Genomic DNA, 23,453 nt, shown 5'->3' with positions numbered 1-23,453 from the left:
TTATTGCATGTGGCATATGGGGGCCACATAATCTGCACATCTTTGAGAGAATCCATATGATAAAAAACACCAGGTGCTGAAGCGTGGCATAAAAGTGAACTAAAAATGTTTCTAATATAACTGTCGATGACTTGATATCTGCACAGTTCAGACCAATTGAACTTAATGAAAAACACTTTAAATGAGGAGCCCATCATTGACTACACTTCCATTAATGGCAGTAGAGTCAACTGTCCATTGTCAATGTGGAGAAATAATGAGGTAAAAGAACAGTGAGGCTAGCTGAACAGCACCAGATGTAGTTTCACAGCTAGTTGAACAAAGCAAAGAATCAAAGCAATGAATCATAAGCCACATATTGGGTGAAACCACCATTTGCTGTTGATCACTCACTTGATTGATTTGAACAAATTCATTGCACTGCACCAAAACACTATCAAGTTAAGATCAGAGGTTCACAGATGCATGAGTTCCACCTATTTTTGGAGTTGAAGCCCCATTCTCTAACCATGGCAAAACCATACTCACCATGGGTCAGTAAATATCTGCATTTAACAGCTGCTTGCAGTTAACCCAGACCCTAACATAACCAATGGTTCAATGCAAGCACTGCAACAACATTTCAGTATTCTTTAAAAAAACCAACAAAATTAGTGTATGAGTTCCATGTTTTAGAAGAGCACCTGAACAGTGAAGCTTCTCCTGTATAAAACATCCATCCATTATTTAACCCGCTTATGCCTTGTCAGAGTCGTTGTGGGGCTGGAGCCTTACATAAAACATGTTAGCCTCTTCCTCTGTTCTCCTATTCTCATCTGTTTAATCTCAGTAAGAAAAACAATCAAGTTTATTACTGATTGATATTCTTTAATAATCAAAAAATCATAGTAAAAAATAACATGGAAAAGAAATACTGTGGGCATCTTTTGAATTTGACAATATTAAATATATTTTTAAAAATAACTAACTTTACATTTTCACTACATCAGATCATGCTGTGCAAGGTGCAACTCTTAACAAGGGTTTTGGCAAGTCCTGTGGGGTAACCATATAATTTACATCTATTTTAGCCATCCTTATGTTTTCCCCAAAGCCTTATCTGTGTGTAAGGGTAATAAGTATATTTTACTTTTACTCACGTTAGGGTCCCACATAGAAAAAAAAAGAAACATGCCACAAGATGGTCAGTTACCAAGTATAACCACATTTGATTCCTGTCATATAATGTCAAGAATATTTTTCAATCCTGTATTTTGAAAAAAAAATTAGTTCATATATAAAATTTTATCCCAAATAATAAAAAACAATACTGTCAGTTCAGTGAAGAAGTCATAAAGCTGTATCTACAACAGTGTTTATAGAGAAATGGTGAACAAGGAAAAATTAAATAAGCAAACAAATGCAAATAAATAAATAAATTAATAATTTAGTTAGAACCTATTGAATTTACTTATAAGATAATTGCCAGTGTTATTTTTTCTTAAATTTACACAGTAGTAACGGCAGCAGCAGTAAGTCTGTGGAAGTGCGTGTGATGTAGAAAAAAATATAGGTTGCATTGCAAGGTTGGCTGAGTTTGTGCTTCTCTGTCGAGAGACAGTGCAGCCAGTGGAGGTTTGGGGGGTGTTACTTGGGAACAAGTCCACGGCATTGTGGGTAGTGGGGGGGTCCTGAGCTAGACGGACGTTGCAAAGAAGTGGAGCCACTTCCTGTCTTCCCTGTCCGGGGCCTGCTGGGGAATAAACAGAAAGGAAACAGGAAGTAATTATAAGAAGGGGGGTGTCCTGGACATGCCAGCCCAGCATCCCTGAGGGGGAGGAGTCTTACCTGGGCTTGGGGATCCTGCTGCCTCCAGAAATGCTAGGGGTGGGGCTACAGGGGACAGAGGCGGAACCATGTGGGGTGGGGCCACTTGGGGTGGGGCTACCACAGTGGAAATCAGAGGCGTCAACAACAATGTCATCATCTTCCCGCAGGGCACCCTCCAGCACAGCAGCCACACTGGCTGCAATGGCCGGCCCCTGGTACTCATGGGTATTCCTGCAGGGCAGGTCCTGTTGCAGCTGGAGGATATTATCAGCCTGGAGACAGAGACAGGAGAGCCAGAGAGAGAGAGATGCAAAATAAAAACATTTAGAAAAATGACAGAAAGAGAAGGGCGGCAGTCCCAGAGAGACAAATGCAAGAATGGTGAGATATGTTGAAGGCATTTTGAGAATAGTGTATAATAAGAGATGTTGGGGGGAACAGCTGTATACTGTACCCTGTATCTGGCATCTGGCCGCAGCCTCATGGCTGTACGGGCATGCTGAGACAGAGGTCTCTTGTAGCCAACTGCAGAAACTGGACGTGCCATCATCTGCTGGGTCCTGAGACAGAGAGAGACAAAGAGATAAAGAGAGAGAGAGGGAGACAGAGGGAACTACATCAGCACAGAAGTCGCACACAGGTCACGCACACAGGTCACGTACAAACCCCACAGGGTTGGAGTCCTGATCTGTGGTCACTTCTGGCACTACGATCTTTACTTCACTCTAGTGTGTTTCTCTGCACCTCTGCACCTTGAACTAATGCACTTGTTGTACGTCGCTCTGGATAAAAGCGTCTGCTAAATGCCTGTAATGTAAAAAATGTAACAAAGACAGAGTAACGAGAGTGTGGTGAATTTGAGCAGGTACTGCATAATACTCAGGCCAAGGGGCTCTCTGGGTAGCAGTGCTTGGCTATATCACAGACATTCAATTCACCTAGAATACACACATTCATTTATAGCAATACCACAATCACCTCTCTCACCATGTAGATAAAATACCTGAAATAATCAAACTATCACTACCCACGCTTTGAGTCAATGCACAAGCAGACCTAGACCAAGAGTGTAGAACACTAGTACTGGGACAGACCACCACTCAGGCCTCCAATATAAACTAACAGGACTGACAGATTCAGACATTTTATAACAAATCATTTGTCCTCTGACCTACAATAATATCTGTACATTCAGACCTTACACCTTCTAATACACAAGCACATCTGAAAAATTGAAATCATATGTTTTATTTAATTTTAAAAGGCTTAATTAAATTTACAGGGACTCTTTTGTCAAGTAAGGTAATTACAAAACAGACTTATACAGAGAATAAGTACCGTCTACGCAAGTGCCTTTTTTCTACTTGATCAGCCGAATACAGGCTACACATTAATTTATTTTATATTACATTACAATCATTTAGCAGATGTCTTCATCCAGCAACCAGCAGCTCCTGCTGGTCAATCAGGCACCTGCAATTTGAGCTGCACATGAAGTGTCTTCCTCTGTCTTACGTCTGTGTGTGCCAAAGAGGTGGGTAATACCACATGCTGTCTATAGCTCATGGCCCCAGCCATAACCTCCACCCCAGCTGTACACCTGACAACCCTAGCCTCAACACCACACACCCCCAGCACACCACAAAACATCCTCGCACCTACATCCCCCCAACCCCCCTGCTTCCATCCCCCCCCACAGTTGCACCCAGACAGAGACAGAGGAGGTGGCCGGTAGGATACGGCCCAGTCTTACTCTTTGATCCGGGCAATGGGCCTCAGTTTCCATCTATCATCCTCATCATCGAAGAACGCCCTGTTGGCAATTTTATTCTTTACTTCCATGGGCATGAAGTTCTCAATGATCAGCTGCCTGAAAGAGGAAAGGCAGTGACATCAACTACCCATTCACACCCACACGTACCCAGGCACCCACCTACACAGGCACGTACAGAGATCATAGCAGGCATAACCATAGCAGGCAGAGAAAAGAGCATATTCAAAATTATGATGTCAGGATCAGAGCGCAGAGAAAAAAAACACCATGTTCTACTAAGTTCTAAACAATGTGGTCAGAGGGAGGGAGGTTATACACTAAATGATGGTTATATTAGAGGTCAGATACTATATTATGAGTATATTATTAAATCTCTGTGGAGCACTGTTGGTATCTGAGCCTGTACTGAAAAAGGGGATAGAGCAAGGGGAAGAGAGGACAGGTTAAGGGCTCTGAGTTCATACTTGAGCTTCAATTCCCGGGTCACCTCGTTCTGCGTCTGCTCCAGGTCCTGCCTCTGTTTGATATGCTCCTCCTGGACATCACAGATATCGCCCTTAACAGCCTGCAGTTTTGCAAACAGCTGAGGGGCAGAGACCGAGAGGGGGGTGGGGCATGAGCAGAGGGGGAGGTACAGGGACAGGGGGGTGGGGAAAGAGACAGGGGGGTGGGGACAGGCAGGGGTGGGGGCAGGGACATAGACACATTATACATTAAGCATACTTATGCCTCCTCTCTACATCAGGAGAGAGACTTTCATCTGTTTCTGAGTTTGCAAAGTCCATTAGACTATTATCCAGCTGGGCTGCAGCAAACAAGGGTGTCCTCAACCACACACTGATGTACGCACCTTTTTCAGCTTCTTGGTCTTGATGTCCACCTCCTGCTGCAAAGAACTGTATGTCTCCTTTAGCTCCAGTGTCTCCTCGTCCCAGCTCTCCACCTGCTGCTGCATCTCCCTCTCCCTGCGTTTCTGTGCAGATATGTGCACACACGCACAGATGCCACACACCACCGGCAGCACAGAGAGCGCATGAGGTCAGCAAAGGGACCTCTACAGCAGAAAGATCATCAGCTGAACTGAGGACTGCATGATAAGATGTCCACACTTGGTAACTTGACCCTACCTGCTCAGCGATTTCCTGTCGCTTCTGTTCCAATATCTTCTGCTGCTCGTTGGTGTGGTCTACAATATTCTTACCCCCAACAAGCAGCTTGCTCTCCATAGCCTGAGAGAAGAAGAGGGCAGAATCATAAAACAGTATGGACATACTACTACTAATACTCCTGTAAATACTACAATTTTTCTGTCAACAGTAAAATTGTTACATTTACAAAGAGAAATAAACCAAAAAAGGTATGCAAAGACAGAAAACAAAGTACTATGTGATAAAAGGAGACTCAAATCTGGTAGAGATTTGCAGAGGTCCTGTTTGGAGCATGAGAGGCACTGGCTCACCCTGACTTTGGCTGCCAGCATCTCCCCAGCCTCCTGCTCCATCTGCAGCTCTTCCATCCTCCTCTCCTTCTCTCCCAGCAGCCTCAGCCTCTCCTCCACCACCAGGCTGCGGTCCTCCATGATGGCCTTACGTTCCCTCTCCAGCTGCTCCTGCTGCTCCTGCCAGTAGTGCGCATCTCTTCCTGCGACGCTGTCTTCCACAACCTCTTCGTTGTCCTCCTCATCATCCGGCTCCTCATGTTCCTCAAACTCTTCCCCTCCATCCCCCAGGCTCTGCCAATCACTCTTCCACCTCCTACTCCTTCTCCCCCTGCCCCCAGACCTCCTCTCCAGCTGCTCCTTCAGCCGGGCAATCTCCTCCTGGAACTCGCGCAGAAGCGCATCCTTGGGGTCCTCGTTGATGTGAGGCCTGTTCCGGATGTTCTTGGCCCGGTTGGAGTAGCGGAGCGTGGTGAGGGTCTCCTCCACATTGTAAGAGGCGGGGCCAATGTTGGCCACCATCACTGTCCTGGCATTGCCGCCCAGCGAGTCCTGCAGAAGGCGGGTGAGTTTGGAGTCACGGTACGGCACGTGTGAGCTCCTGCCGTCCACCAAGGCAGAGATGACATTGCCCAAGGCAGAGAGGGACAGGTTGATCTTAGTGGCCTCCTTCAGGCGTTCTCCCTGGACGCCCGTCTTGCTCTGCCGCTCGCTGCCCGCCAGGTCCACCAGGTTGAGCTTGCCAACCCGGATGTGGTTCTGCCTGTCGGGGCCTAGCTCGCTACACTCCACTGTGATGACAAAGATGGCGTGCGATCGCGAGCTATGTTCATTCATGTTGGTAGCGCCGACTGAGCGGTTCTGATTTCCCACATTCATGACATGCTCAATCTCAGCCACACTCTTGGTGACAAAGGAGGACAGGTCCTTGACATACACACCGGTGTCTGGCCGTTCCCTCAGCTCCAGGCGGCGGGACTGGTCTTTGAACAGCAGGTCCCTGATCTCCTCCTGATAGATCTCCAGGTAGGAGGCCCTGACCAGATACTGTTGGTTCTGCGAGCGCGATATGTGGGTGAAGATGTGTTCGAAGGAGTTGGGAATAACGCCCCTCCTCTCCGGGTCATGGCGCACTCCCTCCATGGTGTAGGTCTTCCCTGTTCCCGTCTGGCCGTAGGCAAAGATGGTGCCGTTGAAACCCAGCAGCACCGAGTCCACCAGGGGCCGGAAGGTCTCGTCATACAGGTCCAGCTGCTTGGAGTCCCAGTCGTAGACTGAGTCGAAGGTGAACACCTTGGGGTGGTCATGAGCGGAGCCCACCCTGGGGTTCCTCACTGTCACCTGCCCCAGCTTCACATCCACGGACACCACCCTCTGGAAATTTGCCGCCTTCTCCTTTTCGTTCATGGGCCGACAGCGGACCACCACCTTCACCGCCTCCAAGGACCTGCCCTTAGACATGATGAGGCGGCCACAGCGCTGCCTACTTACTTATTCACTTTTCAATTTTACCTTTAAGTTTTTTTCTATTTTATTTTATTAGGTTAGTTGCTTTTCCAACATCAGGACCTACACATAGGAGAAAAACAAAAACAAATGTTTGTCAACATTATCATCAACGGACAGAGTACGAGAGCAAAGACCTCTGTGCGCTCCAATGCATTGTAAAGCTACATTATATTACATAAAGAGTTGGACACCATCTGATTTTAAATTCAGAAGACAACAATGTGACTGGTCGTGTATTTAAATTAGCAGCAACAACAGATATTAAGTCTCCCCCCCCCCCCCCCCCCTAATTTGGCTTGATGTATGCAACGTGTAGCCTACTGATAAAGAGAACCGGCTTGGTATGCAGGCGTGCATGTGAACGGGGATGTACGCTAGGTGTGTGAATTATTAAACAGAATGAAAATATTAGACGAGATACAATGCATCATCGATGTAATACGAAATAAACCAGAAAAATAAACAAAATCTCAGCAGTTAATGGACAATTGACAGTGTCCCTTAGGCTTATTCAGCACAAATCACTGCATATTGCTCAAAATCGCCGCTACTATTTGCGAGTCTTTTCACTGCAGTCAGATGAAATCGAATCGCACATAAAATACTCGGCTTTCAAGGTCATATCATATGGTTTGCCCCTAATAAAAAGTCAGTCATACGTTTTCTAATTAACTTTGGGTGTCACTGGCATGCAAACCTTATGGCTAGCTAACATGACGTAGATGGTCGGAAGATTATAACCTTGCCTTTTAACACTGAACTGGAGAAATGTCAGTCATCTGGCAAGCAAAACTACCCATAGCCTGTCTAATGCCTGGTTAAAATCTCTAAAATTCTGTCAATCTAAAAACTGAGCCACGAACCCTGTCGGCTAATGCAGAGTCAGGTTCTCGAGCCATTGTGATTTCGGATTTTCGGTTAATTTTGACTGTTAGTTGGCTAACGTTAATGCTAGCCTTAGCGAGTGATTTTTATTCATTGTAACGTAAATGCAGCTGGGCTAACATTAGCGGTTGTGGGTATGTTGGCTGACCGAGGAGACAACGGACACCAGGGTACTCTGGAAAGACACTGCAGTTTTATGTCAATAACTAACGCTGGAAGTGAGTGAGATTTTCTGCAGGAAGAATAGCTAGAATAAGCAAACTGTGTAACGTTAGCCAGCTAGCTAAATAAAAGCAACAGACGGATACATTTCACGGTAAACAGATTGTTCTAATCGGAACATTGCGGACAAACCAAAGACGACATAAAATGTTTTATTTGAATATAATTAGGCCAACGTTGAAATAAAGAAAACGCAACAAAAGCATAGACTAATGTAAACTGACCAGCAAACAGTGATGCCTACCTAACGTTGCAATTAACGTTACTTGGGTACTAACGTCACTTCGATAAAATCAATCGGGACGGTCCCAAACCGCAACCAAGCATAATGACAGCCTAGCAACAGCAAAATAAATTTCAACCGAAAAACATCAGGCAAAATCTTCAATCAGCGAAAAATCACACTCTGCGAAAAAAATAATCGCCAATCATTTCACATAAGTGTGATCTTACCTCATGTTTTGCTCCCCGGCTTCGTCAGCCATTATAGCTGGCTAGCTTCAGTCTTGCATTCAGCATCCCGCGTTGTCCCGGATGCAGCGGCTGCTGGACCACTGGGAGATACTAACCGAAAGGTTAGTGATGGGAACCGATCCTACCCTCCCCGGAAGATTATTCAAGCACAGAGAGCGCAATGGGAGGCACTCCGTCTGTTAAACGCTATATTAAGCATTGTCCTTTCTGTTATAAATATATAGCCATAGCGAGGTAGTCTAATGATGTCTTGCGGTTTTTCGAAGTGTAGCAAACCGTTACCTTACTCGAGTAACGAATTTAACTGGACGTCTTCGGAAGGCAGAGTTAAACTACACAAGTGGAACGCGTAGAATTGCGGTTAGTAGCCTAGGGATGATTGAATAGGGACTAGGGCATTTGCACGCCTCCGCCCAAACTAGGCCTATATCTAAAAATCATACATGCCTTTAGCCGGCTGCTCAGTGGTTAGAGATAGGCTATTAAACATTTCCAACGTTGAGTCTGAATTTACGGTTGGGTGGGGGGGTTAACCCTCTCTAGACAGGGTAAACGCTCTGCTGGTTTTTTCATTTTAGCTCTCCAGGACCAGGGCTGCAGACCCTTGCTTAAAGCAGGTCAAATCTAGTTTAAAAAAAAAAAGAATTCCCAGGAGTAGGCTACCATACCTTTTATTCCTGGTATGAGAAAAGCTTTTCCACAGTTTAATAAATTAGGATTTTCTCTTGTTAATTTTGTCAAAATAAAGATGTAATAATCCTTGATTTCTGCTTTGTTCCTGAAAGCAGTTAATCCAAGAAAACCAAAGAGGTTGGTTTGATTCCCTACTACTATAGGTAGGTACTACCCCTCAATAAGGTCCCTAAACCTGTACAGCCTCAGTACATGTCAGCTGTATACATGTGTAATGTGAGATGAGAAAAGACTGAAGAGGGATTACATTAGTCTACGACTGCCCCCTAGCACTGAAATAAACTTAATGCAAGAGCTGCTCCAATCAGCAATGAGCATCGAATGAGTGAGGGTGAGGCGGAACAGAGGGAGTGAATGAGTAGGCTAAGGGTAGGAAGGAGTAGTATTTCTGTGGCAATTGACGGGTTTAATATGTAAGCTTTGTCAGTCCCCAGTAGGCTATAGGCTATTCGCATCTGCTAAGACCGTAATAAACACAATAACTCAGGAAAAACGCTGATCAAATACAGAAGGACTGAATGGATACTGCTTTGAGTTTAATTTACAGTTGGTGTGTGAATAATATAGGCTATGTACCTACAAGGATTGTAAGATTTAAGATAATGAGAAACATGCTCACAAAAACACGCACACGCACATATGCATGCAAACGCAGATTTAAAAATATATCGTAATATTATCGTGATTTTTTTCATATTCTAATCCTAGAATACATACGTAGGCTACTTTACATATATTGTAAAGTAAAACACACCGAGGTTGTTATTGGTGAACACGGGAAACAAAAATGTCAGCTGCGAGACTGGACCGTGTGCGTAAGAGGTAATGGGGCGGGGCGGACAAGTTCGCTTTCATCTGATCATTGGTCTCAAATTTCAATAATTTCCCCTGATTATGAAGTGTGTCAACGATTTGAATAGTCCATTGGCTAAACATACTGTTCATTTCTCCACATTATGTTAGGGAGATTGAACGAAAAATACAACGAAGTTTTAATCATGTACACTTAACGAAAGAAGAGAGGCTACATCAGCTATATCGCATTAGCCTTCAGAAAAACTGACAATAAAGGCTAACATAATTTGCGCTTCAAGATTGTTTACATCACAGAATCTGTGCGTTGCTTTTTTTGCCTTGAATATTCCTAGAGTGTGGTTGCGGAGGACGAAGAGTAGCTTTATTTACATAGCCTATAGCCTATCCACAATTTTAAATGCAATAAAATGTGCAAAACAATTTTGTGATGCCAGTTAGACTATTTAGGCGAGTAAAATATTTATTTTACAATCAAAATAGATGGGTAAAAACACATAGCGTGCCATTATTTTACACACCTCAATATAGCTAAAAAAAACAGCCCGTGTTTCCGACTGTAAAAAGTATCCGACTGTAACTGTAATTGTGTAAGCCTATTTGGAACACAAAAGTAACATTGTAGGATTGTATCCTAACACAAACAAGTGTGTTGGGTATTAATACATCATTTTTTGAGAGTGTAAACGATTACCATAAACGATTAGAACTGGCTACATGTGATGCTATTGAGTAGGCCCTATTTGGTTAATTAATAACTGTATTGCCAATCAAGGAAAATGAACGAGAACCGTTCGGGTGGGGACCAATGATAAATTTAAAGGCAAGTTTCCGCCCCGTCTATTTTCAGCTCTACAACCACCGTTTGAGGGAGAGGGGGAGATAGAGAGTGTGTTTGTTAAATTAATTTGCATAGCCATGGTAACAAGAAACTGTTACGTTGCTTTGGGTTTTGATGGGGACCAAGCTATGAAATGAGTCACTGGCAGGCAGACACATAAACCACGATAAATTGCCTTCCACCAGACCCTGGGAAGAACCATGTCAAGATCAGAGTTTCAGAGGCTCTTCAGCTGCTCCCTGTGATCAGTCATCTCAGAAATAAGAGATAGGCCTATCTGAGTGTCATTCCCTGCACTGAGGAGGTTCTTAATACAGGACAATGAGAAGGAAGCAATCCCCTCTCTACACATTGCTCATGTGTAAGCATAGAAAGAAGATACATTTTGGTGTTTTAGTCAGGTGAAAGAAGCATGTTTTTGCTTGCTTCCATTTTTGTACATTTTTCGGAACATGGCAGAACAAATACATGGTCACAATGAACAGGAGGTTAGAGAAAAGCTTCCAGCGAGCCAAAATGTCAGATACAGACATGTTCGTTTTGAGAAAAGTATGAAACTATATAACCATTCTTTTGTATTATAAAGCTGCTTTGCTCCCTGTGTTTTTCATCATTGGTTGCAGGGCTAAATACTGCCACCTACTGGGAGCTATGGGTCAGTATCCTAGCTGGGGTACACTATTGGTGGCCCTGAGCATGGCTGTTCAACAGAACTCCTGAACTCTAACTGCTGCACTATACTGTCAATGAACTAGTCCTGGACATGGTTATCTAGTCACTTAATGACATGATCAGTCCCTCACCTTATGCCCTGCAGGACAAAGCAGCTGCATATGAACTGAACAGCACATTCACACAATTCTTTGCAAAATAAATCATGTTATTTATGGATGTATTTTAGCACAGACCTTTAAAACAAAGTTTCCATTCTCGTTCACCTCCTTCATTAATTTTACATGCCTCCTCCAACCCCCAAAGTTAATCAGACATAATGGCAGAACCACAGTCTTTGAAGGGGTGGTTGTGCTTGTTAGTGTGCTGTATAAGCAGGTTAATGATGAAGGTGAGTAAGAGCACTTTAAAACCAATCTGAAACAGGCCCCAGTGAAATCAGCCCCCACCTGAAATCAGACCCCAGGAGCCTTTTAATATTAGAGCATAAAAAATAAACAATCGCATCAGAAGAGGGCTAAGATAAAATTTCTTTCTCTCCCACTCTTACTTTTCTGCCGCATTTCTTGTAGTTTGACAGTCTTGCTCAAAAGAAGATTCCTTTGGATTGGAGGCACCAATTAATGTTGCATTAGGATCAAGAGAGAGAGAGTGGGGGGGGGGGGGGGGTCAAGTCAAGGGAAATTAGTTTTACGATATAGCAATAATGCTTCATTGGTGCTGACAAAATATACCTGTAACAGCATCTCCCTTCAGTTCCTTTCATTTCAGCATGTCATGTGACTGCCAAGCTAAAGATACAAACTCCTTTCTCTAAGCTCTGATACACAAACTCATAAACATTTTTATGCTGTGGAGAAGGTTGGAGTCAAGTAGAAGGAAGAAAGGGGAAGAGAAGGAAAGCTAATCAGTGTGAAGGAGTACATGTGTCCACGTATATGACACCTCATGTGACCTGCTCAAAGCAGGAAGAGGAAAGACAAATGTAGACTCAGTCCTTCTGCGAGGGTACTTCCAAAGCACACAGTGAGACTGCAGTAAGAAAGCAGGTAATTACAGACCATGTCTGCAGCACATCAGGGCATTCAGTAGGGCAGCATTAGTAAACAATGCATTTCCATAGCATTTAGAAAAACAGCTGTTAAATTTTAATCCAGAATAATTCAGAAGTCCTTTTCTTCCGTTGACACAGCAAGAAACTGTCTGCTAGCACAACTTCTAGGCGGATTCATTTTAGAATTATAATTTTTCAGTTACTGAGTTATGCTTTGGCTCTTGGGTGATAAAGTAGGACATTAACACATCAAAAAATAAAATAGAATTCTATTTAAATCTGTTTCCAGTTGTAAAAAAATAAAAAATGAAGAAAGCTGATAAAATCCCTGATATTAAATGCATGTGTTTAAAAGGACAATTTGCAATAAATATAATTTATTAGTTACAAGAGAGTAATCTTTTACTCAGAAAGATATGTACATTTCTTACTTTCTGAATATCAATAGTTTTCACCTTTACAGTTTAAAAATTATCAAAATCGTTTTAGAAATGTGAACAGTGCTATACCTGAAATACCAGCCATTGTTATATTGATATTTGGTCTTTGTTTTTTTCTGAACAATTACGAATAGGCCTACATTTTGGTGTGCATATTTTTTATTTTAACCTATTTGAATTCAAATGAATAGTAGTTGGTGTGCTAGCAATAACTTTCGTTCATTTTCGTTCTGTTGGTTGGTTTTATTTGCACTTTCCGGTTTATACAAGCTGCTGAAGCAAATCTAAAATATTAAAACTGTTTCTCTTCAATAATTATGCATGTTCAGAATACGTTTATGTAGTACTAATACAACATATACTAATAATCATATTCTTAATTCAAAACGATAAACCAAGTAATTGTTTTGAACAACAAACTTTAAATAGAGGATCACATTTTCTTACTTCATTTGGAGTTCTACCCTTTATTTCCAACAAAAGTAAACGGGGTCCAAACTAAGGCTTCACTCCTGGTATCTACCTATCATCACGCATTCCACAACCACAGTCAAAGTCTGCACATTTAAACAAACAAACAAACGAACACACACGCACACACACACATACACACACAACCTAAAGGGAGAAAAACGAAATATTAAACATAAATAATTTTGATACAGTGGGTGAGAAACGTGTTCATGCCTTACTTAAGCAGATAATTTCCAGCGGAAAACAAACAGAATTATTGCTTTCCTTTCACCTCCACAGGCCAAGCGGAGATGCCAATGGAAGACCCTATCTGTTCCTATCCACCCCCCACTCATTGCTTCACACCAGCGACGAGAGTGACTGTGGAGAGTGGGTGAGGAAATGAGTTGATGTGACCTGGAAGTAATTCTTTCTCCCCAAAACATAAGATGAAACTATCCCAGCAGGGCGCACCGCACGCGGGACCCTTTGCTGACATCCCTCAGAAACAACGCACTCTCCCATCTCATGCAGGGCTTAATGTTTTAGAACATTTGTGGTGAAACAGAATACTTCATTTCCAGCGTTCTTGAATTTCAATATTTAAAAGAAAAAAGGAGGTTTAAATGTCAACAAATTGTATTAGTTATCGTTTAGTTTATTTTTGTCAGCTTTTAAATTTATGGATAGAATGTCAATTTTATTTAAACAAATTATGTCAATAAATAGTGAACAAAAATATAACGAATAGCGCATGGGCTTCTTATTACCATTTTATTTCTAATACAATATTTGGAAATTGTTTTTTTAATGTTAGCTTAAACACACGTGTACTTAGGTAATAGAGATGGTAAAATGTTCTAACAACATATACTATTAAAAATAAAAATTTTAAAACAGCTGCATATGATCGTAGAATATATTGTATTAAAGTTTAAAATGTATGAATCAGATGATATGTATTATGAAAATTATTATCAACAAACAAACATAAAACAATTGGAAAGTATTTTTAAAGACCGCCCAAACGAATGAAAAATAGCCTAATTAATTTCTTTAAACGAATTAAGACATGGTATGTTGTTTACTAAACAGACAGCCTTCCATTTGGACGATATATTGTATATAGCCTAGCCTAAAACATTTATTCAAACAAACAAAAAGCAGAAGAAAGAACGAAGTATAGGCTATATATCGCCAATAAACTATTGGATCAGTTAGGCCTATGTAAATGTAAAGACAACCCTAGCCAATATCCATCATATTTCTTTATCAAACATATTATTAAAATGTATATATAATATTAAATAACTGTTTTTTTTTTCAAACATTTTTCTTAACACGAACACCATTTTTGTTTAGAGAACTAAGCATGGGTATTAGGCGAAACAGTTGAAAATAGGTCCTATAAAATATATTGATCAATGGTTAGGTTTTAGGATTATAATATAAAAAATAATTCTTTATGCATATTATCTCCCTTCTCATATTTATTTACATTTCTGTATGACCATTACTTTCCTTCTTTTCACCGCAACCAGAGAGTGACTTTACTTTATTCAAACATAATATATTTTCATTAAAAATATGCGAATTGGCAGGCATTTAAAAAAATTGCAACCCCTGTAGCTTAAAAAGTTTGTGAAAGTGGTCTGACGTCACACTCCCACAATGCACGCGCACCATAACTCTAGCGCTGCTGTCTGAGGAGAGAGAAACACTCAGGCCCCAAAATTATAAATATTATTTTAAAAATTAATAAAAAATATAATACAACAACAGAATCGCGCAAGAAATACCGGAAAAGGTGCAGTGGGGACTGCTACGGTAGGTTTGCATGGGATCGATCATGGAATGTTACCCGGTTCTTCGGAAATTGACCAGTGCGGTGCTGGAAAGTTTTTTTGGTGGGCTCAGTTCCTTTTTTCGCCAGTTCCTTCAACGTAGCAGAGCTTTCTGGTGTGTGCATGTTTTTAAACTGTGAGATATCAACTATCTAGTTGATATATCCGCGTATAATCCGTAGCCTTATCTGTTGTTGATATCTCTGAACATGCGATGAGCATTTATTTTATTGTGGTCGGATGTTTAGTTTTACGTAAGCAGTCGAGGTATTTAAAAACATTGAAGCATTTAATTTTATTTACGTGGTCGTCTAGCCTATTCGATCAGAGCTTTTTGATACTCTTCTTGAGGTTTTAAATTAGGCTATATTCGAGACCATTTTTTGTTTAATTTCTTAATGTGTAAAGATTTAGAATTTAATCTGGCTGAATTTAGTTAGAAGTTAATGTGTAGTTAATGTGTTAACCTGTGTTGGTTGCGTGAAAACATTTATCACATTTAGTCATTTACCAGAAAAAACTGAATTTTTCTTGCACAGGTTTTGTACATGGTCGGCAAGATTGAGAAAAATAAACTGTCGCTTATTGCGGTGTAACCATTATGCCCCGGAATGCTTTGCTCCAAAGCTGCCTTTCGATGGTTTATCAATTCTTCAGTGATTAGATTTCCACGTGTTGTTTGTACCACAGTTTCTACTTCTCGTTTGGTTTGTCTTTGATCTGGAAAGACCAAAATGCCTCCCTGGATATTATGTGCTTTTTCGATTGCTAATAAAGCTTTAAAATAATGTAAAATTACACACTAATCTGAATTAAAACCGTACTTACTGTTTTGTTTTGAAACTTTGATAAACTTTCTGTTAATTTGCGCTCAATTCCCGTAGTTGGAATACAGGCAGTGTATTATTTTGATGGCTTGAGTTGGTTCAGTTATTCAGCTAAAATGCACTCGATTCAGTTCCTATATTCATTAGCATGCATCGAATAAAATATAGTATACATCCCACATATTGAACTGGTAGGCTAATCTGAAGACAAAAAACAGCGATTCACCACTTAGACGCAGATGTTAAAATAACCGTACCAATGAACTTTTAGAATGCATCCCTTATCGTTATTACCTATCTTGTAGTAATGTAATGTTGTCAGGAAACAAATCTGACTGCAACACCTGCAGTTTATCTGAGTGCGTAAACTCACAGAAAAATGCACAACGAATGCAATTAGTAATGGTTTATTTTGATTATCAGGTGAGGGTTTGATTAGTAAGGTCTATTGTGGAAATATGCACACGTATTCTTCACCTTTGCACAACAGATGGGATCGTCATGTTAATTAAACTACTCGGTCTTAGTCGTAAAGGATAAATAGGACGTATTGAAAAGATTTTAACTGAGATGGGCAGGGCGTAGAACAATAACTATTCGTTGGAGCAAACTTACAAATACTACTAAGTGTTCTAAAATGTCTCCCCCTCAGTAGCGCGCAGCCCACTTCCACAGCCTCGAGGTGTTGAAGAAGGAAATGGAAGTCGCATCTTTGCGAGACCGCGTGTTTCTGCTATTAATAGTAGTTGCTGTACACGTTTAAGACAATTATTGCATTTTTTGTCATGGCATCACTGTCGTTAACCTTAAATGTAAAGAACTGCTTTGGCGTATCACTGCAACATTTAACACCCGGTTGTACTCTTCACTTTCCCATTGGTGTGGTCTGTTCATTAAGTGAAGATATATTTCTGGGATTGAATCTGTAGCGAGGTTTTGGATTCTGTTCATTAGTAACGGACAACGATACTATTGTTTACTCAAGAAAGTACACGTTTTACAGAAAGTACAGAGTTCACTGTGCACTAAACATGCTAGTTTATTTCTGCTGCTTGGAGGTGGGCAATTTGTATAAATTAGACTACACTAAAGGCACACCTCAGTGTGTTGTGACATATTTTCTAAAATGTTTTGGTGAAGTTGCTCTCAATTTGTTATATTTTTATTTTGAATATGCTAACAACATTCTGATGTAACTAACAAACATATCGGCAAATTTCAAATTCAACTGACAATATGCAACCTCGAGAAAACATTTTTCAGATGTTATAGTGTTGCAGAAAGAGAACAGGTCTTAAAATTTGGTTGTTTGAGAATATAGATGTGTTTTTGTTACTATTGCCATGTTGGACATGACGTGATACTTTTATATGAGGAACTTTACATGAGATTGGATCTGTCAGCCTGACCAAATTTGATCATATGGAGCAATCAATCTATAAAACAGGGTGTTTTGTATTTTGGATCTCTATCAGATGTATATTTTGCCCAGTTGCAATGATAAGGGTATTATGCGGGTAATGTCACCTTGGCATGGTTTGTTTTTGTGTAAGGGCTGTAAAATATATTCTTTAAAAACTGAAAAATAAAAACGTATTCATGCAAGATAAGTTGTATTATTGCGGACCCCCTGTGACTCAGGGAAACCTTGACCAAAAAATCTCCTAATTTCAGCCTCGCTGAGCACCTCAGGGTTATTCTCATCAGAGTGATGCAGATTGGATAAACAAAGCTCTCCACACCAGCCCATAATTACTGTGCTTTTGGTTTTTGGGAATGTGAAATCATCCCATCACTGTGATGTCCTCCTTCAGTTTAGGAGAGCGCAGGCTATCGGCATGCCCTGTGGAGCATGTGCTTCCAGCAGTCACCTCCCGCTCTGCAGTCTCCCAGCTCAGCCGTGCGTAGCATTGCATCAGAGACCGCGCTTTGGGTCCAGCTTAGGGTTGGCCTGTCTGCTCATAATAAGCCACTTAGGGTTTGTTTGTTCACAAATCACTAGAAGCAAATCGTGTCACAGTTTGCAGTATTTGGGGCTTGCTCTAAAAATGTACTTGTCAGGGGCGGAAGTGTCAGCCACTTCACTCTCTGAGCCCTGTACTTGTATGAGATTGAGGCAAATGGATAGCAGCATTTGATTTTTTTTGATTAAATATACATTTATAATTATATTTTGTCCTTACAAAGATTGCGATAATGGCAAAAATATGCTGTGTTGTGGGCTGTATCTGTCAACAATTGGTAAAAAAAAAAAACTGGTGTTCACCTTTAAGCTCCCAGAATGCATCACAGAGCATGACAGAAGGACTTCATGGCTTCATGGGCAGAATTCTGATGGCAATCTGTACTGGGTGTGGTGTGGTGTGGTGCAATAGATTTCCATGTTTTAGTAATATCCTGTTAAAAGTGTCCATGTGTACATTTAGACTGTGTGTGCCTGTTTGTGTAGCATGTATACACGAGTAGTCCTGCCAAAACTCAAACACTCTCCATATCTCAGCATGCTGTCACCATGGCAATGCTTTAATCAGTCAGCTCTCTCCCCTCACTTCTTGTTTTAGTTTCACTCAGCAAATTAGGGACACCCCGTCATGATTGAAGGCAACTCTCTTCATCTCGAGTGTCCTTTGCTTATTTGGGAGACTGCCGTGTAGCACACGTCTCCAAAACACGGTTAGCCAGCATGGGCAGTAGCTACTTCTTTCACTCTGCAGATGCCAGACTGACCAGAGGGGACACTGTTTCTCATAGTACCCTGCTGACCGGAGCCCTTCCTTCGCCCTGTGGCACTACAGCCAGGAATATGCTCCATTGTTGGACTCCTGGTCCCAGTCAGCACCACGACACGGTCTGAACTGTGTGGTGTGTCGCTACCGATACACTACCCAGCAGCTCACTGAAAGGCCTCTGGGCCACAAGGCTGGGTTTGGGTTGACTGTAAGAGCTCCAGCCTGTCCCAGAGGCCAGAAAGACGTGACAGCTCATGCTCATATTCTCCTCCCTGACCTGTGGCCTTCGTTTCCAGAGTGCAATGTGAGGGCCTTCCAGAGAAAATACAGGCCTTTCATTTTTCGACCAGAATAACAGGAAGCTGTGCATACACTGGATGTGTAAGGGTTTAATTGTATCACACAGTGCACAGGTTCCATTTAAACAAATGCCTGTCACAATCTAGAAAAATCCGAATAAAAATAAACTTTTACGAGGGGTTCAAAAGAGATGCCGCAAGTTGGTGATTTAGTTTTTGATTAACCGGATACTCTCTGAAAGACTTCAGAGTAATGTGGGACAGGGAAGCTATTTTTGAAAGAGCTTGCAGGTGAAAAAAACCAATTAATTCTATCTGCAATGGGGCTGTGGCCTTTAAGTGACCACCTATAATAAATATCAAATTCATTGGAAATCCAACACAATGTTTATATTTTGCCTTGGTGACAGTCTGATTAGTGACATTTTAGTACCAAAAAGTGAAACGGTCAGTTAAAACTGTCTGAGAAATTGAAACACAAGACACCCTTCTTTCACCCTTTTTTGTAAGAGAGATGTGTTTTTTATGATTCAGATAGTCACTACAGGAAATAAGGAGGTGAACAGGAAACTGAAGTGTGTTAAAAATATAAAACAATCACAGGGGATGGTGGAGGTGAGGGAGTCATAAGATTCAGATCTCAAATGTGAGAGAGAGGCTCTCATCTCCAGCACTAAGGGGAAGCCAGACGCATGAAACCCTACCCACAGTGGCTCTTGCATTTTCTGAGCTAAGTGTACCCAGTGCACTTTACATTTTAATGTTTTGGTATTTAGGATATCCTCTTATCCAAAGAGACTTGCACATATTTTATTCACAAGCCATTCATACAGTTGGCTATATACTGAAGCGCAATTCAGGTTAGGCACTTTGCTCAGGGGTGGTAGTGCCCCACCAGAGAATTGAACATACAACCTCAGAGTTCGAAGCCCAGTTCCCTAATACATTGTGGGAAGGAGAATGTGACTGGGCTGCTCTGGGATCTGTGAAAAGGGAGAATGTGACTGGGCTGCTCTGGGATCTGTGAAAAGGGAGAATGTGACTGAGTCTCCCTGTGCTTCTCCACAGAGCAGTCAAGATGGACTGTAGGCCTCCGACCCCACTCTCAACTGTCACTGTGGGGGTGACAAACATCTCCCTTCAGCACTGCAGACACACAGAAGGTAGGACCCCCCTGCCCTGCCCTGCTGTACCCTCATCTGTGGAGATTTAGCATTCTTCACCCATTCTGCCATCTGTCAATTCTGGCCCTAAAAAAGAGTATTCCCTCCTAACGCTCTGATTGGATGGATCCCCCGATGTAACAACAGTACCATCATTTAACCACTAGATGACAAATATGCCCTAATAAGTATGTTTTGCGGTCTCAATGGCACTGGAGGCAGACTACTCAAACACTTGTTTGTGCAAAGCCTGTGTTCTACCTCATACTGCTCTCATGGTTTTGTTTTGACTTTGCAGATTTGGACACTGGCAACTGTAACTGAACCCCTCCATCCCCTATCCCTCCCATACTCTCAGGCCTGTCCCCACCAGATTTGAGCCTCAAAGGCAGGGGAGTCACACCGACACCCTCATGGCCCTGGCACCCTAGGGTTGTCATGACAGCTGTTGTCAACAGTGTCCCATGCCAGTGTACCACAGTGATACCAGAGAGCAACCAACAGGGAGCTGTAGCCAGGCAGTGCCAATTGGTTGGAGCAGTAGAGAGGGGTTTGGAAAGAGAGAGAGAGGGAGATTGGGAGAGAGAGATAGAGAGGAATTGGGACGGGGAGAAAGGGATAGACAGGGATTTAGAGCGGGAGAGGATCAGCAGTGAGTGTGAGGGCTGTGGTAGTCTGTGCAGTCTCAGTTCTGGGCAGGATAAGCTCCGCCTCCCTGCCTGCAGACCCCTGCTTTGCTCTCACCCATTCTGCGAGAAGGCCTTCACCTCCAAGTACAAACTGCTGAGGTAAACAACACAAACTGCTCAGGTAAACAACATACACTGCTCAGGCAAACAACAAACACACTGCTGAGGTAAACAACATACACTGCACAGGTAAACAACAAACACACTGCTCACGTAAACAACACACGCTGCTCAGGTAAACAGCACACACACTGCTGAGGTAAACACAGACACAGTTCAGGCATACACACAGCTTATACCTATATGGGTGTTGAGCGTTGGAGCATGACCCCACCATGCTTTCTCTCCAGGCACATGGCCACACATTCCCTGCAGAAGACACACCAGTGCTCCGTCTGTGCGAAGATGTTCCACCGTAAAGACCACCTGAAGAACCACCTGCAGACACACGACCCCAACAAGGAGGCCTTCAGGTGTGGAGAGTGCGGCAAGAGCTACAGCACCAAGCTGGGCTACAAGCGCCACGCGGCCATGCATGCCGCGGCTAACGGGGACCTTACCTGTAAGGTGTGCCTGCTGCGCCTGGAGACCACACCCGCCCTGCTGGAGCACCTGAGGGGCCACTCAGGTGGGGTGGCGGGCGGGGTCAAGGAGAAGAAGCACCCGTGCGCCCACTGCGAACGCCGTTTCTACACCCGCAAGGACGTGCGCCGCCACATGGTGGTGCACACGGGGCGCAAGGACTTCCTGTGCCAGTTCTGTACTCAGCGCTTTGGCCGCAAGGACCATCTCACCCGCCACGCCAAGAAGAGCCACTCCCAAGAGCTGCTGAAGGGTGGGGCCGAGTCGCAGGGCGTGGATCCGGGCGGGGCCCTGGGCCTGGCCATAAAGGAGGAGCTGAGCCCAGTGATGTGCAGCTACAGCCCCATGGGCCTCTACGGCCCCCATCTGCAGGCCACGCCCACTTCAGGCGGGGCTTACCACCCCCTGATGGCTGGCTCTTTGGGGATGGGCTGCCACATGGAGCCCTCGAACCCACTCCACCACTCCCACCCGCACCTGCACCCCCGACACCCCCATCACCTGCACCCTACACACTCTCCTCCACCCCGCCCGCCCCCCCAGACCCTACCGGGATCTACCTCATACCTGAAACTAGAAATGGAGAGCTTCCTGATGGACCTGCAGAGTGGGCTTCCAGCCCCGCCATTGGCTGAGGCTCCGGGCTCTGCCCCCACCTCAGACCTCCCCCACAGCCTGCAGGCAGAGAGCCCTGCCCCCATCGCAGAGTCGCTGTGCATGGCCAACATGGACGTGACCCACCTTCTGAGCTTCCTTCCCCTCAGCCTACCTCCCTACAGTGCCCCCCTGAGCGCAGGAGGCCCTACTGCAGGCTACAGCACCTCCTCAAATTCTTCCTCTGCCTCCTCTTCCTCCTCCTCAACCTCACATGGCACAGAGCCCCTCTCAACACCTCTTACCTCTCTGCGAACCAGACCTCAGGAGCCTTCGGGCCACGCCTTTAGCAGCCACACTCTTCCACGCTTCCACCAGGCCTTCCAGTGAGAGCCAGGCCCCTCCCCTAGGGAGAGCCAGGCCCCTCCCCTAGGGGATTCAAGCTTCAAAAAGGCTCAGATTCTTAAAAACTTGTAATGTAGTTGCAAAAGAGAAGAAAAACAGACTCATGTTCTGTTTTCTTTGATTTTGTTATTCCTCTCCCCCACACCAGGAGTCAGTATCAGAGTTCACTGGGAAATTAGGCTGCCCTTGTTTATTATTGATGATGATAATAATAATAATAATAATAATAATAATAATAAAATAGTATCATGGTGGACAGTGTAGATCAGCACAGAGATTATTCCCTTCACATAGTCTAGTTTGGGGTAGATTATGTGGGAGCTGCTTTTCCCCTCCTGACATGTTATTGTCTGTTTTGTGCCCCAGAGGATCGCAGACAAGAGAGAGAGAACGTGTGTGTGTGTGTGAATAGAGTAATGAAAGGCAGAGATGGAACCTGCTTTGCCACTCCCTTTTTTCACACGTCATTCTCTCGTACACTCAAGTGTTCTGACCCAGTTCCAGAGGCTTTGGTCTGACTGCCGCTGGCAGTTGGTCCGCAACTTTGAGAATGTGCTTTAGCAGATGTGCCATTCTTTTTTTATTTTTCACGTACATTGTTTTTCATTCATTCTAGCTAGGCCAGAATGAGTGATGAATTAGTTTTGAAAATCTGGCCATGAGTTTGTAGTTTGAAGAATGAGCCACGAGATTGGAAAAAAAAAAAAGATTTTAACTGTGCTTCATCCAGCTAATAAAACTGGACAAAACGGGTTTTTCAGTCAGGACAGTCCAAGATGAACAAAGCAACACTGCAAAAAAAAAGTGTTTTAACAAGTCTTTTAGTCTTGTAATGAGACTTAAAATCGCATTTCTTTCTCTCAAATATTAGCTTGTTTTAAGTTAAGTGAAAGACAAGTGAAATTTTCTCACCCTATTGGCAAATCCTGAAGTGAATCAAACTATTTCACCCCATTGGCAATCTTTTTGTCTTATTCAGCCAAAAAGTAATAGAAATAAGACTAAATTGCTTGTTAAGATTGATTTTTTTTAGTTTTGCTGTGAGGATCCTTACCCAGATTAGTTGACAGGGACTAACCTGCAATAAGGAGAGCTGGAGCACTCAAAGCTTAGAAAAAACACCTTCAAAACAGGGTCACTGACATTGAGAGACATCGTTTTGAGCCATTCGATGGATTCATCCTTAGTCACACCTCTAGAGAGGGTGTAAATGTGTATGGGATTCAGTTATAGGATAGTGTCTG

At 43.0% G+C, this 23,453-nt stretch overlaps 2 protein-coding genes across 6 annotated transcripts; one reads left to right on the top strand and one right to left on the bottom strand.

Annotated features, from left to right (window-relative positions):
* Positions 1-856: 856 nt before the first annotated feature.
* Positions 857-8,703, bottom strand: LOC118210635 (kinesin-like protein KIF3B). 3 transcript variants are annotated; one of them, XM_035386967.1, is made up of 9 exons: positions 8,091-8,702; positions 5,043-6,590; positions 4,711-4,812; positions 4,434-4,556; positions 4,048-4,166; positions 3,563-3,679; positions 2,264-2,369; positions 1,828-2,081; positions 857-1,732 (listed from the first exon to the last, which is right to left on the bottom strand). In XM_035386967.1, exons 2-9 carry the CDS (start codon positions 6,480-6,482, stop codon positions 1,627-1,629), a joined length of 2,367 nt encoding a protein of 788 aa, XP_035242858.1. In that variant the 5' UTR covers positions 6,483-6,590; positions 8,091-8,702; the 3' UTR covers positions 857-1,626. The 3 variants fall into 3 exon arrangements, 2 of the variants coding, with proteins under 2 accessions (XP_035242858.1, XP_035242859.1); XM_035386968.1 differs by having other exon boundaries at positions 857-1,729; positions 8,091-8,701; XR_004761889.1 differs by lacking the exons at positions 857-1,732; positions 1,828-2,081 and having other exon boundaries at positions 4,071-4,166; positions 8,091-8,703.
* A 4,681-nt stretch (positions 8,704-13,384) lies between these two features.
* LOC118210636 (zinc finger protein PLAGL2-like) lies at positions 13,385-22,482 on the top strand. 3 transcript variants are annotated; one of them, XM_035386970.1, is made up of 4 exons: positions 13,385-13,471; positions 19,845-19,939; positions 20,238-20,727; positions 20,979-22,482. In XM_035386970.1, exons 3-4 carry the CDS (start codon positions 20,378-20,380, stop codon positions 22,192-22,194), a joined length of 1,566 nt encoding a protein of 521 aa, XP_035242861.1. In that variant the 5' UTR covers positions 13,385-13,471; positions 19,845-19,939; positions 20,238-20,377; the 3' UTR covers positions 22,195-22,482. The 3 variants fall into 3 exon arrangements, with proteins under 3 accessions (XP_035242861.1, XP_035242860.1, XP_035242862.1); XM_035386969.1 differs by lacking the exon at positions 13,385-13,471 and adding an exon at positions 14,767-14,904; XM_035386971.1 differs by lacking the exons at positions 13,385-13,471; positions 19,845-19,939 and having other exon boundaries at positions 20,634-20,749.
* Positions 22,483-23,453: the final 971 nt, after the last annotated feature.

The sequence above is a fragment of the Anguilla anguilla genome, chromosome 13 (genome assembly GCF_013347855.1).
Source record: "Anguilla anguilla isolate fAngAng1 chromosome 13, fAngAng1.pri, whole genome shotgun sequence".
NCBI lineage: Eukaryota > Metazoa > Chordata > Actinopteri > Anguilliformes > Anguillidae > Anguilla > Anguilla anguilla.
The sequence above is the reverse complement of the archived record's forward strand: the minus strand, read 5'-3'. Positions and strand labels throughout refer to the sequence as shown.

What these genes read in the sequence shown, in the direction of transcription:
- LOC118210635 (XM_035386967.1), bottom strand. Translation starts at nt 6,482, where the DNA reads ATGTCTAAGGGCAGGTCCTTGGAGGCGGTGAAGGTGGTGGTCCGCTGT. An exon ending in GACAGGAAATCGCTGAGCAG is followed by an intron (nt 4,557 to 4,710) that starts GTAGGGTCAAGT and finishes ATATCTGCACAG; the next exon opens with AAACGCAGGGAGAGGGAGAT. An exon ending in AGACCAAGAAGCTGAAAAAG is followed by an intron (nt 4,167 to 4,433) that starts GTGCGTACATCA and finishes TCTGCCCCTCAG; the next exon opens with CTGTTTGCAAAACTGCAGGC.
- LOC118210636 (XM_035386970.1), top strand. Translation starts at nt 20,378, where the DNA reads ATGACAGCTGTTGTCAACAGTGTCCCATGCCAGTGTACCACAGTGATA. An exon ending in TCCAAGTACAAACTGCTGAG is followed by an intron (nt 20,728 to 20,978) that starts GTAAACAACACA and finishes CTTTCTCTCCAG; the next exon opens with GCACATGGCCACACATTCCC.